General features: G+C 47.7%; 1 protein-coding gene across 2 annotated transcripts in view; it reads right to left on the reverse strand.

The window, feature by feature from the left end:
• Nucleotides 1–3,895: 3,895 nt before the first annotated feature.
• Nucleotides 3,896–16,717, reverse strand: part of LOC146830254 (E3 ubiquitin-protein ligase TRIM39-like) — a 420,317-nt gene continuing 407,495 nt past the window's right edge. For both annotated transcript variants that reach the window (XM_085604455.1, XM_085604454.1), the window contains exon 6: nucleotides 3,896–4,410. In XM_085604455.1, coding sequence (XP_085460581.1) covers nucleotides 3,896–4,410 — 515 coding nt within the window. The remainder of the gene's footprint in view (nucleotides 4,411–16,717) is intronic.

Consider the following 16,717-nt stretch of genomic DNA (forward strand, 5'->3'; position numbering starts at 1 on the left):
TGTTTTGAGGTATTTTGTGTACAGGGCTTTAAGCCCCACCCCTCTTTTCCAATGGCTGGCGTTACCGTTTATGCTAAACGGTGGCCAGCCATTGGAAAAGAGCTGGTAGTGTCGTTTTTGTTCGGCTTTTTGAGCCGTCCAATTTGGACGGGCTTGTCTGCCTTCCGTGCATCGTGAAAGATTTCTTATCTTTATGGGGCCATGTGTTTCAAACACATGGCCCCATAAAGACAAGAAAGCTTCCACAACGGACCGTGCGTGTTGGGCTGTGGACAACCTTTAATTACGGGGCAGTAAAGGTACAGGTTTTGTTTGTGTTGTGGAGAAATATATTTCCTGTGGTGAATATTAAAAAACGTTGCATTATTTCCGGATATCTAGAGTGTTCAAGAAGTCCTGAAGTATGTTCCTGGATTCTTGGAGGTTCTTTTAAAACTTCAAACTCTGCTGTGCTGTCCACGCGGGGTTCACTCCACAGGAGCCTCGGCATACCAGACGGACACATTCATTTTTAGGCACAGGGAGATAAGTGATTTATTTTGTTGCACATTTATATAGCGCAAACTCGACCGGAAGGTATTGGAACGCTTTACATGAGCACCGGTTATGTTACACAAGGACACATTCAGGCACGGGGAGATTAAGTGATTTGCCCAGAATCACAGGATGTTTAAGCCTGTCTCTGGTCTGCTCTTTAGCGCCTTCTGTAGCGCTAGCATCCGTTCTTTTGGGCTCAAGGCGCCCTCGGGGGTCTATCCACGAAATTATAATCTGGTAATTTATCTTCTAGGTGGTGGCAGAAGGAAAGAAAGATACAGGCCTCTCTTTTATTCAAAGAAAGAATCCCTAACTTTTAGCTAACAAGGCTGTGTTTTTAGCCAGTAGTTTAACCTGGAACTACAAGTACCAGAATGCACCGTTTTTCGCAGAGCATGGGCTGACTGAAGACCACTCGCCAGACTCAAACATGAAGCCTGGCTCTGGCTCGGCTCGAAGTGCTGTTGTAACCGGGAGATCGTACCGAGCCGAGCCTCGATGTGGCTTTTGCCTGCCTGCCTCTACCCGCGGTTTAGTGTTAAGGCCAGAGCTGCCAGGTTCGAATCTCGGTGTCGGCTCAACATCATGTGATTCTGGGCACGTCACTTCATCTCCCCCGGCTATAAACAATACATGGATAGTTGTGTAATGCAACTGATACCCAGGTAAGGCGCTCCAATACTTGTGGCCGCTATATTTAAAAAACTGCAGAAGAATGCACTAAGAGGTTAAAAAACAAAACAGAAACCTACTTACTGGCTGTTTGTACAGAGTGAAACCAGAAAACATGGATAGACAACTGCTTCCCTGCTTACATTGTGTGATTTTAGGCCAATATTGTTTTTACCAAAACTCTTTTTTCCTCGTTATCATCGTCACGCATGAAAGCGCTTGAGAATGTGCGAGTTCAGACTACCATTTGTACAAAACTATCACTTTAATAAGTGCTTCTCAGAGCAGTCCTATAACGTGCCCTGTTAATGTCAAATCTTCCACAGGTTAAAGAAATATTTTTTTGAACTTTGAAGACTCTTTATCATATTTTACGTGGATTGTTGTATTTGAGAAGACTGTTCGGGTAACTGCTTCACCAGTGGCTGGCATCATGCTGCCTGCAGAGGCTCAGGGCCGTGTGCATGCAGTGTTTGTTTCATGCACAAGAACACACCGCCTTGTAGCAGCAGGTAGCAACATTCCACCGCTTGGTTTCTTCCATTAGGAGTGGTGGCTCGAGGGCTGACGGCAGACTTCTTACTACATGCATTCTCTGTTGCCATATTCCCTTCTCACACGTGCAGAACCATAGGCGTGCCCCGAAAGTCATGGAGAGGTTCGCGCCAAGATGCAAGGAAGGTTGGCAACTAGCTGTACAGTAATCGGATTTTGGCCCAAAGCATCACAGTTGGCTAGAGCTGAACAGGCCTCCAGGGGCGCGCGGCTCTAAAGAGCAAGGCCTTTAAATAAAGGGTCTTGGAAACTACCTGGTTCGGCAGTGGCAGGTTCACGCACCACTCCTCCTTGTTTTGACACTTTGCACTTATAGGGCCCAATTCACAGAACTAACTTAAGACAAAATCCTAAACTTACTACCATTTTGATATTCACAGAAGGCACTTACTCATTTTGGTATTCACAGAAGGCACTTACTCATTTCAGTATTCACAGAAGTTAGGAGTCCTAACTTCAGGACTCCTAAATGCCTTCAGTGAATACCGAATGTCTTAAAATTAGGATTTTTCTCAGTTTAGGAGTCCTAAAGTTAGGACTCCTAACTTTACTACTACTAAACTGAGAAAAATCCTAATTTTAAGGCTTTTGGTATTCACAGAAGGCATTTAGGAGTCCTAAAGTTGGGAGTCCTAACTTTACTACTACTAAATTGAGAAAAATCCTAATTTTAAGAATTTCGGTATTCACAGAAGGCATTTAGGAGTCCTAAAGTTAGGACTCCTAACTTCTGTGAATACCGAAATGAATAAGTGCCTTCTGTGAATACCAAAATGAGTAAGTGCCTTCTGTGAATACCAAAATGGTAGTAAGTTTAGGATTCTGTCTTAAATTAGTTCTGTGAATCGGGCCCATAGTCTTTGCTTACGAGAAGCAAGGCTGGCAGTAAAAGAGGCGCAGTTACTGCCAGCCTTACTTCTCATAAGCAACAACTATAAGAGCAAAGTGCGTGTTTACGCACCGCTTGCAGGTTTTCAAAACAGATAAATAAAAGGCATTGTCATTTACAATGCCAATAGCTCAAACTTTCGCAAAGGCGAAACCTATTGCATTGCAAATGCTTGTTTCTTTTTATATATGAGCATTCTTTATACATAAAAACATACATTTAAATATTTTCATGTATTAAGTTGAAAAGCACCCACTACAATACTGTAATTAAACAATCACATACAGAACATAAAATGTAACACAGTGCAAATAACAAAACTCACAAAAAAGACATAAACAAATGCATTTCTGTTGATGAAAGCACTAATGTTTAATACTTGGCTAGTTCAAACACATGTATATAGTGAATAATTGTTGTTCACTTTATTTGTTTGTCTTTTTTGCCCTGTATGTTTATTGTTCACTTGCTTTTGTATTGTCCTAGTCTTAAGATGTTTTGTGAGTTTTGTTATTTGCACTTTAATCAGCAATGCCTGTGACTGGAATCAGTAGTGCCTGTATTTTGGAGTCAGTGTTATTTGAAATTGAGCCACCAGTGCCTGTGTGTTGGAGCCGGCAGTGCCTGTGGTCACAGTGCCTATATAGGCAGGTATGCTGAATGTTAATTAAATGACACCAGGAGCAGAAGGGGTTAAATCTGAGCTGGGAGATGGAATGTCACTGGATGGAATGTCACTGCCCCTCCCCCACATCAGCTGGTGACCCTCCCCCACACAGTAGTCACAGCCCTACCCCACATTAGACTCATAGATACAGCTCCTCCCATAACAACTATTAGCAGGGCCACCCCTCCCCCACACTGGAGTCACAGCCCCTCCCCCCATACGGGAGTCACAGCCCCTCCCCCTAAGGACTCCGAAAGACGTGCGCCTCCCTCAAGGCCCTCTAGGTGTGGGGGAGGGAAGCATTAATGGGAAGGGGGAGGATTACAGCTCTTACACCAGCCCCAACACTACTCTGGGAGGGAGGAGGGGGGTGGGAAGTACAGTTCCTCTGGGGGGAGGAGGGTACAGTTCCTCCAGGGGTGGGGGGGGGGGAAGTACAGCTCCTACACCAGGCCCAGCTCTGCTTCTGAGGGGGTCTGGAGCTCCTACACCAGACGCAGCTCTGCTCCTGGGGGTGAAGGGGATTCAGCTCTTACACCAGCCTCAGCTCTGCTCCTGAGGGGGGGCTGCAGCTCCTACACCAGTCTCATCTCTGCTCCCCAGTAGACACAGAAGATTGGGAAGAGCCTGTGAGTGAAGAGGGCCTGGGGGAAAGTGTAGAGAAGCTCCATGGAGTCTGCATTGTACAGGGACAGCCGCCCCCACCAGTAGTCCAGATACACCCCCAGCTTCAGGGGCTTTTCACAAGGGGACAAAGGGGTCGGAATGGAGGTGAGAGCCCTGTACTGACCATCACAGCCCCTCTCTACAGCCCAGACTCCTCCCTTAGGTGACCATGTGATCTCTCCTTTCCTGTTCACAGACTCTGCGGCGACCCCCACAATCCATCCTCCTTTTCCTTCCCGCAGCAGCTGCACCTCCCAGTAATGTCTGCCTGAGGTGAACCCCTCGCTCCCCAGCAAACAGAGTTCATAGGAGAATCTCTTGGGGGACTGCAGGGACTGTGCTGTGTCTGTCCCTCTCATACGTCTCCCCTCCTCAGACAGGAGGAGCTGTGGATGCGCTGTGTCTGGATCCAGAATCACCGTCACTGTGGAGAAGAGATTCAGAATTAGACATTTAATGCACACAAAGAATGTACATAACTGTTATTTAGATTTTATATAAGGTTATTAAAACGAGGCAAAACTAGCTATACAACACCTCTCTAGAAGGATCACATTGTACTGTTCAATATACTGCACTATACAGCACCTACCTGGAATACACACACTGTACTGTACTGCACTAGACAGCTCATATCTTGAAGAAGCAACATTTGTGTAGTGTACACTGCACTAAAAAGTACTTATCAGTAAGGAGTGCACTGTACCGCACAACATGCTAAACATCACCTATCTGAAAGGCTAGTGTACAGCATCAATCTAGAAGGACTGCACTGTACTGTACAATATACTGCATTATGTAGCACCTACCCACAAAGAGCACACTGCACTACACAGGATCTATCACAAAAAACCACACTGTACTTTACAATGCACTACTCAGCACCCATCACAGAAGGAGTGCACTGTACAACAGACTGCACTATACAGCACCTACCTGGAAGAAACGTACGGTACTAAACAATACACTGCTCTATACTGCACCAACCTCAAAGGAGCAAATTGTTTGGTAGTGCACTAGACTGCATGTATCTGAAAGGAGCACACTGTACTGCACAATATACTGCACTATACAACACCTAGCTGACATGAAAGGAGCACAATGTACAGCACTGCACTAGCAGCACCTCTCTGTAACGAGCACACTCTAATGTACTGCAGTATCCACCACCTATGTGGAAGGAGCAAGCAGTACTGCAAGTGACCAGGACTATTTCAAAGGACTGCACTGTATTTCATATTGCACTAGGCAGCACCGATCTGAAAGGCGCACACTGAACTGTCAATGTACCACACTATACAGCACCTACTTGGAAGAAGCACACTGCACTATATTGTACACTGCACTATACAGCAACCACCTTGAAGGAGCACATTGTTCGGTACTGCACTAGACAGTTCCTATCTGGAAATGGCTCAACATACTACGCAATAGACTGCTCTGTACAGCAGTTACATGAAAGGAGTGCACTATACTGTACTGCACTAGCAGGACTCTCCTGAAAGAAGCAAACTTTTGTGCAGTGTGCACTGTACTAGAAAGTACTTATCAGTAAGGAGCACTGTACAATATATCAGGCTAGACATCACCTATCTGAAAGGCGTGCACTGTTGTGAACACTGCACTAGACAGCACCTATCTGGAGGAGCAGAGATGTGCTTTATACACAGTTCTGGTGTAGATGGAGCAGCACACACACAAGGCACTTTATTTGAAACATGACGTGTATGAGGTTAACACACAGTAACCCCAGTCCTTGCTGGGGGTGGGAACTAGAGGCACGGGGCTTAGGGGCGAGCCAGCCTCCAATCTACTATGTATACACAAAAATGGGCTGCCCCTAGTATGGGTTCCTACAGTTTCCTACAGAGTTATCTTGAGATGCAGCACCAGTGGGGGCATCTCATAAAAAGTTACGGACTGGCCTCACACTCCGCCCGGAGTCATGCTTCATCATCGGCTGTCCTCGCCCTCTAAAAACTTCGTTTGATAGAGGGCAGGCATACACCTGGAGACAGGGATGCACGTCTAAAGCTAAGTGATGGCCGTGAATAAGTGATCTAAAAACCATTACATTTGTCAATAGACAATGTTTATTCAAAGAACAAATGTATGGTATTAAAAGAGGTGAGCGGTGATCCGGGACGTTATTCTCCCTTCACCGTGTCAAGTGTGGTCAACATGTTTCTGCATTCGTGTCCCCGAAGGGTACGTAGCATTCGTCAGGACCAAAAGGGGTTTCTAACTACGGGCAGTGTCTCCTCGCATCTAGTGCAAAAAGAAACTGCCCCTAGGGGGACGGGGGCTGTGGGCTTTGCGCTGCCGCTCGGTGTAGTACCAATCTGAGTGATTCTGTAGGAAAAAAGGAAACAAAAAGAGACATACAAACCAGACGTGTAAGTATATACAATTGGCACACTTTGCCTTCCGTGCAGCGTCATACCTATTGCGCGCGTGGTTTGGTCTTTATGAGACACGTGGCAAGTAAACGCATCATCATACAACCAATGAAAAGATAGCATACCGTTTCTTACCCTAAAATACTATACTGCTTGCTCCATGGGAGGGCGAGGGTGGAAGGGCCTACTGTGACTTTCTGCATTGAGAAGTGGGTCAGAGCCTAATTGTGTAACCACAGGGTTGTGACACAAAACATCATATAGTGCAATTAAAAAATTATTAAAAACTTTTTTTTGTATGCCTAGTGTAGGCAGCACACACACATCCTTTCAGCAGAGGGTGAAACATGTATGAAGTCAAGCCAAAACAGGAATCCGTCAGTACACTGCAGTACAGAGCACACTGTAGTCGGTACACTGTGCTAGAGTACCCCCACTGTACTACAAGATCACTGTGCTAGAGAGCCCGCTGTACTAAACACTGTGATAGAGCAGTCACTGTACCAGCAGTACAAAGTACTAGATGGCAAACTGCACTAAACAGCTCACTGTGCAATGTGGTAGAACACCACTGTATTAGACATTACACTGCGCAAGGTCACCTACTAAGTTATAAATATTTGTTGAGCGCATGTCTCACCCAGGATGGCATCCTGGCGATGTGAAGACGGGCCGGCGTGCACTGAGGCAGGGTTGAGACTAGGTGAATATGTCTTTGGTTTCTTGCAAAATTCAAGGGCTGAGGAAATGGCGCTGATGTGCAGAGGCAGGTCGTTCCGGGCTTTGGGAGTGAGGTAGGAGGAGGCATGACTGCTAGTTCTGTGTATGTGGGGGATGTGTGCAAGTAGGAGTCTGGCAGTATGGAGGTGTCAAGTAGGAATATGAAAATTAATGCGATTGTTGATGGTAGGCGGTTCAATGTTGTGGTAGGCTTTATATGCGTGCATTAGGAGTTTGAAGAGTACTTTTTGTTGATGGTGAGTCCATGAAGGTCTTCGAGGTGTGGGGTGATATGGAAACGGGGAGGGGAGTCTGTGTGTGAGTCTGGTGACTACGTTTTATATAGTCTGGAGTATGCTGCTCAGATGTGAATTGATTCCTGCGTAAAGTGGGTTGCCTTAGTCTTTGATGGTGATGAGGGTCTGGGTGTTGGTTCTGGGGGTGTGGAAGGGAAGCCGCTTGAAAATATTCTTGAGGATTTCAAGTGTGTGAAAATAGAAGGTTGATACTGCGTTCACTTATACTATTATGGCAAACTGGTTGTCGACTACTACTCTGAGGTTATTCGTATTGGTGATTAGTGGTTAGGTTGGGTGTGAGTCCAAGACCACCAAGTGAAGCCACATAGCGTGGAGTGTTTACTGAAGATGACTACCTCCCCCTTGTCTGTGTTGAGCATGAGGCAGTTGGTTTTCATCCATCTGGCAACTTCGGCAACTTCCATCATGCAAGCAGAGCAGGTACTTTGGATGTTTGATATTTTGTCAGAGAGGGAGAGGATGAGATAGGAGTCATCTGCATAGGACATAATGTTGATTCTGTGGGGCCATGTAGATGTTCAACAGCGTGGGACTGAGTGAGGATTCTTGTGGTACTCAGCAGATGAACTTGGCAAAGGCGTCTGGCTGAAAAAGTGGGTGCGGCCTGTGAGAAGGTGGCCTGATATATGCTGTCCACTAGTTCTAGTGGGCACCTTGTATCAGTCCAAACAACCCCTTATGGTGAATTGGTTAAAGACAACCTTATGTGAAAGCTATCCTAGTGGTAGCTACGGAGAGCAGCCTTCAGGCTACGTCTTGAAGGAGTGTAAAACAGCTTGTTTAACCAGTCTATAATCACTTGAATGATCAAATGAAAGGACTACCACACCAGGTATATATTTAAAATATATGTATTTAGGATAAAAGACACCCCTCTAGTCTCTTTATGAGACTGGAGTTCGAAGTACTTAATTTACAAGTTAGCAATCAACAGTAATAGCACAAATACACGTTTGAGCCCTAGGGGCGTACCAAACCATATACCAATAAAGTGGTATAAGAACCACGACTGGACTGGACACAAGGCCTAGAGCCTGTAGAATCGCTGGGACCCCAAGGAACCACCCAAGGTAGTGACACAGGGGACCCACGGGGACTGTGTGCAGTGTGTAAACACAACCGCGGGTTCCCGTTAGCTTCTATGGGCAATGTCGTGGTTGGAAATTTAAAGATTAGGGACACTTAGAATTGAGTCAGGACCAAACCCTTTTGGACTTAAGAAGTTCTAGGGCTAGCACCCACGGGAGCACCCGAGTACTCGAGTTATCTCACCCAGGGAAGCCGGGTGCATAGGTGTCTTTTGGTGTCGGGTCGCGTCGTCGATTACAATGGAAGCTGGCGAAGAACTGCTGCTGCTGTGAAGAGAAGTGTCCGAAGAGATCCAAGCCTGGATCTAGGATGGAAGGAACCTGAAAGCAGAGGGGACAGAGTCTGGGTCACTAGCCAGGGACCGAGGACAGGATGGACCAATGGGGTACTCACAAAGGAGGCACTGTTCCGTGGTGAATGTGGTCGGAGAACGACCTACATACCCAGCCAGGTAGGAAGGATAGAGGGGTTAGGTCTAGGATTTGGTACTTAAGATAAGGAGAGACACAAATTGTCTCTTGTTGCCCTCACACACCCCGAAGGATGTCATGCTTCATCATCGGGCGTTTGCTCCTCGTCGAGCCGGCGGTGCAATGTCATATGGGTCCCCCGAAGGGTCTCTTTGGCGGAGATCTTTTAGAGAACTGCCGATGGGTGCATGCGGGTATGTGGAGGATAAGTACCAAAATGAACAGTGAAGGTAGTGTGTGCAAGGTGAGTTAAAAGTACCTAAGGGTTACCAAAAAACAAAAAAGTGATTTAATAACGAGGTACCCTTGGTACAATAAAAAACCCGTAGGTTAATGGTTATCAGTCGAGACGTTATGTGTCTGGGTAACCTACAAAATGGTCGACATGTTTCACGTCTTGGGTGGTCAATAAGATCCTTGGCGTTTCATCAGGACCAGGGGAGGTGGTGATGTGAAGTGAGTGCACAGACTAAATGTAGTGAGCAGGGTAACACTGGCCCTCTCACTGATCAAACAAAGGTACTAGGGGGGTTTTGTCTCCTACACAGGTTGTGTGTGGGTGTGGAGTTAGTTATGCCCCCTTTGATCATGACTTAAAAAAAGGGAGAGAGAAAACACTGAAAAAAGGGGAGAAACAGAGTTAAAAAAGGCAGTACCTTTCCTTCTGTCCCATGTGGAGCGTCACTGTCTCAACATCTAGAACATGTAGCCAGAAGACAGTCACTGAGAACAAAAGGGGAGACATGAAGAGGCTCGGTACTGGTTTGACAAGTCAGCGTGAGTAGCGTACCCAGTCGGCTAACGGAAGGGGTGCGGGAGGGAGATGGGGCCATGGAACCCAAGACGGTGAGACTGGGTAACCGAGGCATCCCAGACAAAGCCCCAAACCCCCAACCGTAGCCACGAAAATGGGTCATCACCACACATGACCTGTCGCCACACACCAGACAGCATCTCACCGAGGGGGTAAAATACCCCGATCCAGAAGTCTCAATGTGAGACATGCGAGAAACTTATGGTGCGCGCTTACCTATGTGAGGAGAACAAATTACTCCATGAGTGTAGCGGCGTTGGACGCCCACACCATCTAGGGCTGTAGGCAGGCAATCCCGGGTCACATAATGTAGAAGCCCGAGAAAGGGAGAGGAAAAAAGGCATATGTGTGGCACAGCATTAGACACATAGAAAACACATACACCATGTCAAGACTTACTTCAGGCGAGATAACGAGCAGCGGTCTCGGTGTATACTCACGGGTTACTCAGGTGTCAGCTCTGGAAACCTGCCCTATCCAGACGCCAGCTCGTAGGTAGAATAAGGGGTGGAGTTGGCTATACTTATGGTGCAGAACCCGGGAAGGTTGGGGGGTACCTATTTCCGGTGTAGCGTGAGGTGCTACGTCAGTAAGTGAGGAACTGCCCATGCGTGTAGATTGAAACGCACCCGTGCTCACTCGCGCATGTGTCTAGGGTGAAGTGCTCTACCTGCGCATGCGTGGGGTGATGGTGTCATAAGGGGGTAACGGAGAGATCGAAAATCTCAAAAGTGTCTAAAAGGGTGTCTACAAAAGTATCTAAAAAAGTATGCGCTCACCTACAGTAATAAATCGCGTAGTTCACAGTGGGAGCCCCGGAGTAATCGGCTCACATGTAGCAAGTAAGTCCTGTGTAAATGGGGATAAGGACCCCAAGGCTGGTGCTATGAAAGTAAGCGCATGTCGTAGGGCTAAAAAATGCCTCATTGACCCAACAGATAAAGCGGGTGTACTAGTTTCTAGGATGGGGGGTACATGGTGACCATATCTTGTCTGCAACCAACGGGATCTAGTGTGGTATGTGAGTGTGAGTGTATCACAGATTCACTCTTTCCCAGGTGTGGAGGCAGGGTTACAAACCAGTTAGGTCTGTCTGTATTCAACAAGTCGACACACAAGGTGGGCAAAACCCCTCGACAGGGTTGGTATTCCTTGGAACCTTTATGTACAGAGTGGTGCAAAACCTCTATAATTCTGACCACGGGATGTCGTCATTCAGGCCTTGTGCATCAGTGTGTAGGCGGTGGACCCAACGTTGTTCACGCCTGAAGAGGGAGTCACTGTTCCAGTTGGGGTTTGCTTCCAGAATGGTCCACTGGATTGCTTCACAAGGATGGCCTTTCTCCAAAAAGTGGCTGGTCAATTTTGTAGCTGAGCGTGCTCGTCTGATTGTACTCTTATGCTCACTGATCCTTTTCTTGATCGCTCTGGTCGTCATACCAACATAGTAGAGGGTGCATGGGCATGAAATAAGATATACGCAGTTCATGGTATTGCAATTAGTATGTTTGCGTTGTTCCCATTTCAGATTTCCCAATTGTAGAAATTTGGTATGTCGTGTGGAGGCGCAGGCACCACATGTGCCACAGGGATAATGACCTCTGACAGCTGGAAGATCCCAGAGGGTGCTTTCTTTGGTCATCTGTCTGGGTCGCGGTCGTGTGTTGATTAGCTGGTCCCTCAAGTTCTCCGTCCTTTTGAAGGCAAAACGGGGCGTCGGGATGTTCAAAGCGTCACTGTTCAGAATTCTCCAGTTGCGATTGATGATTTTTTAAATTTGGTTCGAGAGAGGAGTGAAGGTTGTAATACACGTGATGAGAGTGTTAGTTTTGGGCTCCCTTGTTTCCAGGAGGCCTTCACGTGTGTTATTCCTAGCCCGTTTCTTAGCCTGCTTAAAAACCTGTTCAGGGTAGTGTCTCTCAGTAAGGTTCTCTGCCAAGTTATTGGCTTGTAGTTCAAAGTCCTGTATTTTACTACAGTTGCGTCTAATTCTTAAGAACTGCCCATATGGTAAATTTTCCTTCAAAGCTTTAGGGTGGTGGCTTTTGAAGCTCAGGAGGCTATTGCAGTCTGTGCTTTTCTTATATGTACTGGTGTGTAATACCCCATTCTTGAGGTTGATGGACAGGTCCAGGAAAGGGATCTTCTCCTTACTGGTTGTCATCATGAATCGAAGGTGAGGATCTTGATTATTGATCCATTCCAAAAAGTCCATCGTCAAGGTTTCAGGGCCCCTCCAAAGGATCAGGATATCATCGATGTAGGGTTTCCAGGTCACAAGATGTTTGTGAAAGGGATTGGTATCCACAAAAATGTGGGTAGTTTCAAAATGGGACATGAACAGGCCTGCCAGGCTCAGCGCAAAGGTGCTGCCCATACTGGTACCTTGTACCTGGTGATATATGGTGGTTTTGTACATGAAAAAGTTGTTTGTGAGAGCCAATGCGATAAGTGCTGAAATGAAACCTGCCGGAGTTTGAGTGGGGAGTTCAGATTCTTGTAGAAGGTTAGTAATAACCCATCTTGGGGTATATTTGTGTAAAGTGCTTCTACATCGAGTGTGAGCAGTAGGTCGATGTCCACAGTGTTCTCCTCATTGATGACCTGGATGAGATTGAGGACATCATGTGTATCCTTGAGGTATGCTGGCGTGGCTTGGACCAAAGGACGTAGAAAAAAGTCACTAAATTGGCTGAGGGGTTCCAACAAGGAGCCAATCCCAGACACGATGGGTCGACCAGGGCAAGGGGTAACCCCTTTGTGGATCTTGGGAAGGAGGTAGAAGTAAGGCATCTTAGGTGTCAGGTTCACTAAGAATGCCGCTTCTTTAGGTGTGATCCATCCTTCCGTGGATGCTTCATTCACCATGATGCGGATCTGTCCAAGTAACATCGCGGTCGGGTCGGTCTCCAGTATCTCATAGTATTCCCTGTTACTAAGTTGGCGAGAGCATTCCTGTTCGTAGTCCTGTGTGTTAAGAATTACCGTGGCACCCCCTTTGTCCGCTGGTTTGATTACAATGGTGTCGTCATTCTTGAGGTAGGTCACCGCATTCCGTAGTTTGTTGGATAGATTGTTGTAAGGGCTGGGAGATTTCAAGAGATTGACTTCCTTCAGGACTGCTTTCTCAAACGTGAGGACCTCATGAGGGACCATACCAGTCGTGGGGGTAAATCTCGAAGGGGGCCTCAGTCCTGTATCAACCTGTGCTAACGTGTCAGTGTCCTTGAAGAAGGCCCTCAGCCTCACTTTGCGGAAGAGTTGGTGGAGTTCTTCATTGAGCCTAAAATTGTCCTCTTTAGGGGTAGGAACGAAACCCAGTCCTAGTTCAAGAGCTGCAGTCTCGTCGGAGTTGAGGGTTCTGGATGACAGATTGACGATCAGTTTTTTTGTGCCATGCTCCTTGTTGTTCTCTGCTGATTTTCTGGGTCCTGCCATTGAACCTGTTTGTTCCCTCTTCTTCTTCCTCTGCCTCTGCCCCTGCCTCTGTTCTGAAAAGGAGGTGGAGGGGTATGGAAGAAGGGTTGTTGAAACCCCGGTTGGGGTAGATTATATGGAGGGTACCACATCGGCCCTGGTTGTGGAAAAGGTTGGGCTGGGAACCCATAAAATGGTGGCATCCCGGGAGGTGGTAGAAGACCTTGTTGATTGGTGCGGCGGCCCCAACTCTGATTACTCGAGTTGCTGCCGGAGGAGCGACCCGATTGATTGGATGTAGATGAACCATCATCTGAGATTGTATCATTCTCAGTGGGTTGGAAATCTTCTTTGGTGTACGGATAGATTTTCTCCCTGTCAAATCTTTTAAGATCCTTTTGTAGTTTAGTGATCTTCTGGTTGAGGAGATAGTCTCGATGGTCAGAGATCTCCAAATTGATCTCTGCCAGGCGGGTCTGGTATGCCGATAGACTTATGCCTGTTTTCAGGCCGTTCTCTGCTATATTGATTTTAATAATCAGAGCTTCAGACAGACGTTTCGCGGTGCTGATAATCAGGACAATCCAGTCGCGAGTACATTTCCATGCTATTTGGCTCCATTCCCGCCTGAAGATGAGATCTTCCCAAAGAATTCTGGGTGCCGTTCGTACCAACAGTCCATTGGGTGCTGTATTGGCTCTAAGGTATTCGGTCATGACAGACCCATGGAGGGCGATTTTGACTTGTAGCTTCTTGAGGGAGGCTAGTGAGTTCCAGTCACCCTGTGCGCTAGTACAGCTGTGTTACCATCACCATCAAGTAGTGACGGAGTTTTGAGGATCTCTGCCACTATATCCTCACCAAAACGGAGGCCTAAATTGTCCCCCATAGTTGATAGTGACATGTCTCGGGGAAAGAGAGGGTAAGTTAGAGGTAAAAGAAAAGGAAAGGAGGTCCCTCGGCTGAGACACCGTGCTTAATACTATGTAAAAAAGGAGAGGGGGGACCAGGAGCTGATTAATGGTCCAGTGCCTATGCTCCGAAAAATCAATGAGGTACTCACAAAGGAGGCACTGTTCCGTGGTAAATGTGGTCGGAGAACGACCTACATACCCAGCCAGGTAGGAAGGATAGAGGGGTTAGGTCTAGGATTTGGTACTTAAGATAAGGAGACACAAATTGTCTCTTGTTGCCCTCACACACCCCGAAGGATGTCATGCTTCATCATCGGGCGTTTGCTCCTCGTTGGGCCGGCGGTGCAATGCCCTACGGGTCCCCCGAAGGGTCTCTTTGGCGGAGATCTTTTAGAGAACTGCCGATGGGTGCATGCGGGTATGTGGAGGATAAGTACCAAAATGAACAGTGAAGGTAGTGTGTGCAAGGTGAGTTAAAAGTACCTAAGGGTTTCCAAAAAACAAAAAAGTGATTTAATAACGAGGTACCCTTGGTACAATAAAAAACCCGTAGGTTAATGGTTACCAGTCGAGACGTTATGTGTCTGGGTAACCTACAAAATGGTCAACATGTTTCACGCCTTGGGTGGTCAATAAGATCCTTGGCGTTTCATCAGGACCAGGGGCGGTGGTGATGTGAAATGAGTGCACAGACTAAATGTAGTGAGCAGGGTAACACTGGCCCTCTCACTGATCAAACAAAGGTACTAGGGGGGTTGTGTCTCCTACACAAGTTGTGATGGACCAATGCCCACAGATGTCGGGTGCTTCAGGAGAGTTGACGGGTGTCTTGACTCTTCATCCACGAGGTCCAGGAGGCGTCGACGAAGTCCATGAGCCGGATTCGAGCTGTCCCATGAAGTCTGTCGAGTGCTGCGGTGTCAGCGACCAGATTGGACCCAACAAGCCTTGGCAACGGCAAGTCTCGTGGAAAGAGAAGAAGGATGTCGGTGCAGACCAGCAAGGTCTGTGGGACTCGACCAGCGAGGATATGTCAGGGCACGTCTGGTGCAAGCAGGAAAGCTCAAGCAGAAGAGGAGTTGCCTTCGTGGGGAGCAACTAGCCAACAGGCTAGCGATCGCGAAGGAGCCTCGAGCGGTCGCACTAGAACCTGGCCCACGGGTCACTCGTGGAGTGGAGACCAGAGATCTTCGGTGCAGTCTGTGCTCAAGGCTGGGGCTACTCGGAGCCTAAAGCAGAACTTCAAGGATAAACAGGAAGTCGATGTACCAGCAATAGTACGCGGTGCCCAGGGGTCACGGTTCCTCGTCACCCACGATAGCCATGGGCCTCAGCTTTGCTGTGCACTCAGGGTAGCCTCGGGGAAGTCAGGAAATCATCCCCTGGTGATGCAGAGACTTCGCCGTCCAACGGGAGCTTCGGGATAGCAGACCAGACAGTTGCTTCTTTGGTGCCTGCCAAGCAGGGGAGTCACTCCTTGACTCCAAGGGAGATTTCTTCAGTCTTCTAGTCAGGATAGAAAGTCGAAGGTCGGGGATATATATTGCAGAGTTTCGTCCAGGGTAATCTAAAGTCACAAGGACTGGGTTCCCATACTTATACAAAGTTTGGGGGTTGGACATACTCTAGGGACCCACCTATGGGAGGGTTGGGAAAGAGGGGTGGTTGCACCCATTTCCTTTGCCCAGTTTTGCGCCAGAGCAGGGGCAGGTAGCACCTGCAGCCGGTTTGAACTGGACTATGCACAGGGACACCAAGTGTACCCCCAGTGCAGGACTTCAAAGCACCAGAGAGTGCTCCCGCCCAGCCCCAATACACATCTGCCTATCTGGGGAGGTGGTTATACCTCCCTTCGACAGGAAACCTATTGTCCAGGCCTCCCCTGCCGGAGTTTCAGTCAGCAGCAGGAGGTCAGACCCGTGTCTGTGGCAGAGGCATCCATTTTGGGATGCCAGGGCTCAAGGAAGTCCTACCGGGTTAGACCAGTGTTATGTTATGTTATTGAATTTTATAACGCGCATAGCTACTCCTAGGAGTGTCCCGGCGCGAGCCTGTAAGGATCCAGCGAGGAGAAAGTTAAAACAAGAAAGTTTTGAGCTGTTTTTTAAACTGACTAACTTCTTTAGTAGCACGCAGAGAAACGGGAAGCAAGTTCCAGGCCGACGCGGCCCTAACAGCAAATCATCTGCCCCCCGTTCTTTAGAGGCGCACCCGATGAATTATTGCAAGCAGCTGAGAGGCCGATCTCAGATGCCTAGTAGGCGCATAAAAAGCAAAGCGTTTCCTGAGATAAGGCGGGCCGCCAGCATGTAGAGCGCGATGAGCTATGACCAAGGCCATAAACTCAACACGCTTTCTCATCGGGAGCCAGTGTAGCGAGCGCAGATGATGCTCCATACTCATCCTCGCTGGAATGTTCAGTACCAACCGGGCTGCCGCGTTCTGGACCACCTGCAGTTTTTGGAAAATGTAGTCGGGGAGGCCCAGATACAGCCCATTGGCATAGTCAACCCGGGAAAGGATCAAAGCCCGAACCACTGTTTCCTTCGCTGATCTTGGCAGCAGTGGAAGAAATTTCTTGAGAGACT

The sequence above is a fragment of the Triturus cristatus genome, chromosome 5_1 (assembly GCF_964204655.1).
Source record: "Triturus cristatus chromosome 5_1, aTriCri1.1, whole genome shotgun sequence".
Classification (NCBI taxonomy): Eukaryota; Metazoa; Chordata; class Amphibia; order Caudata; family Salamandridae; genus Triturus; species Triturus cristatus.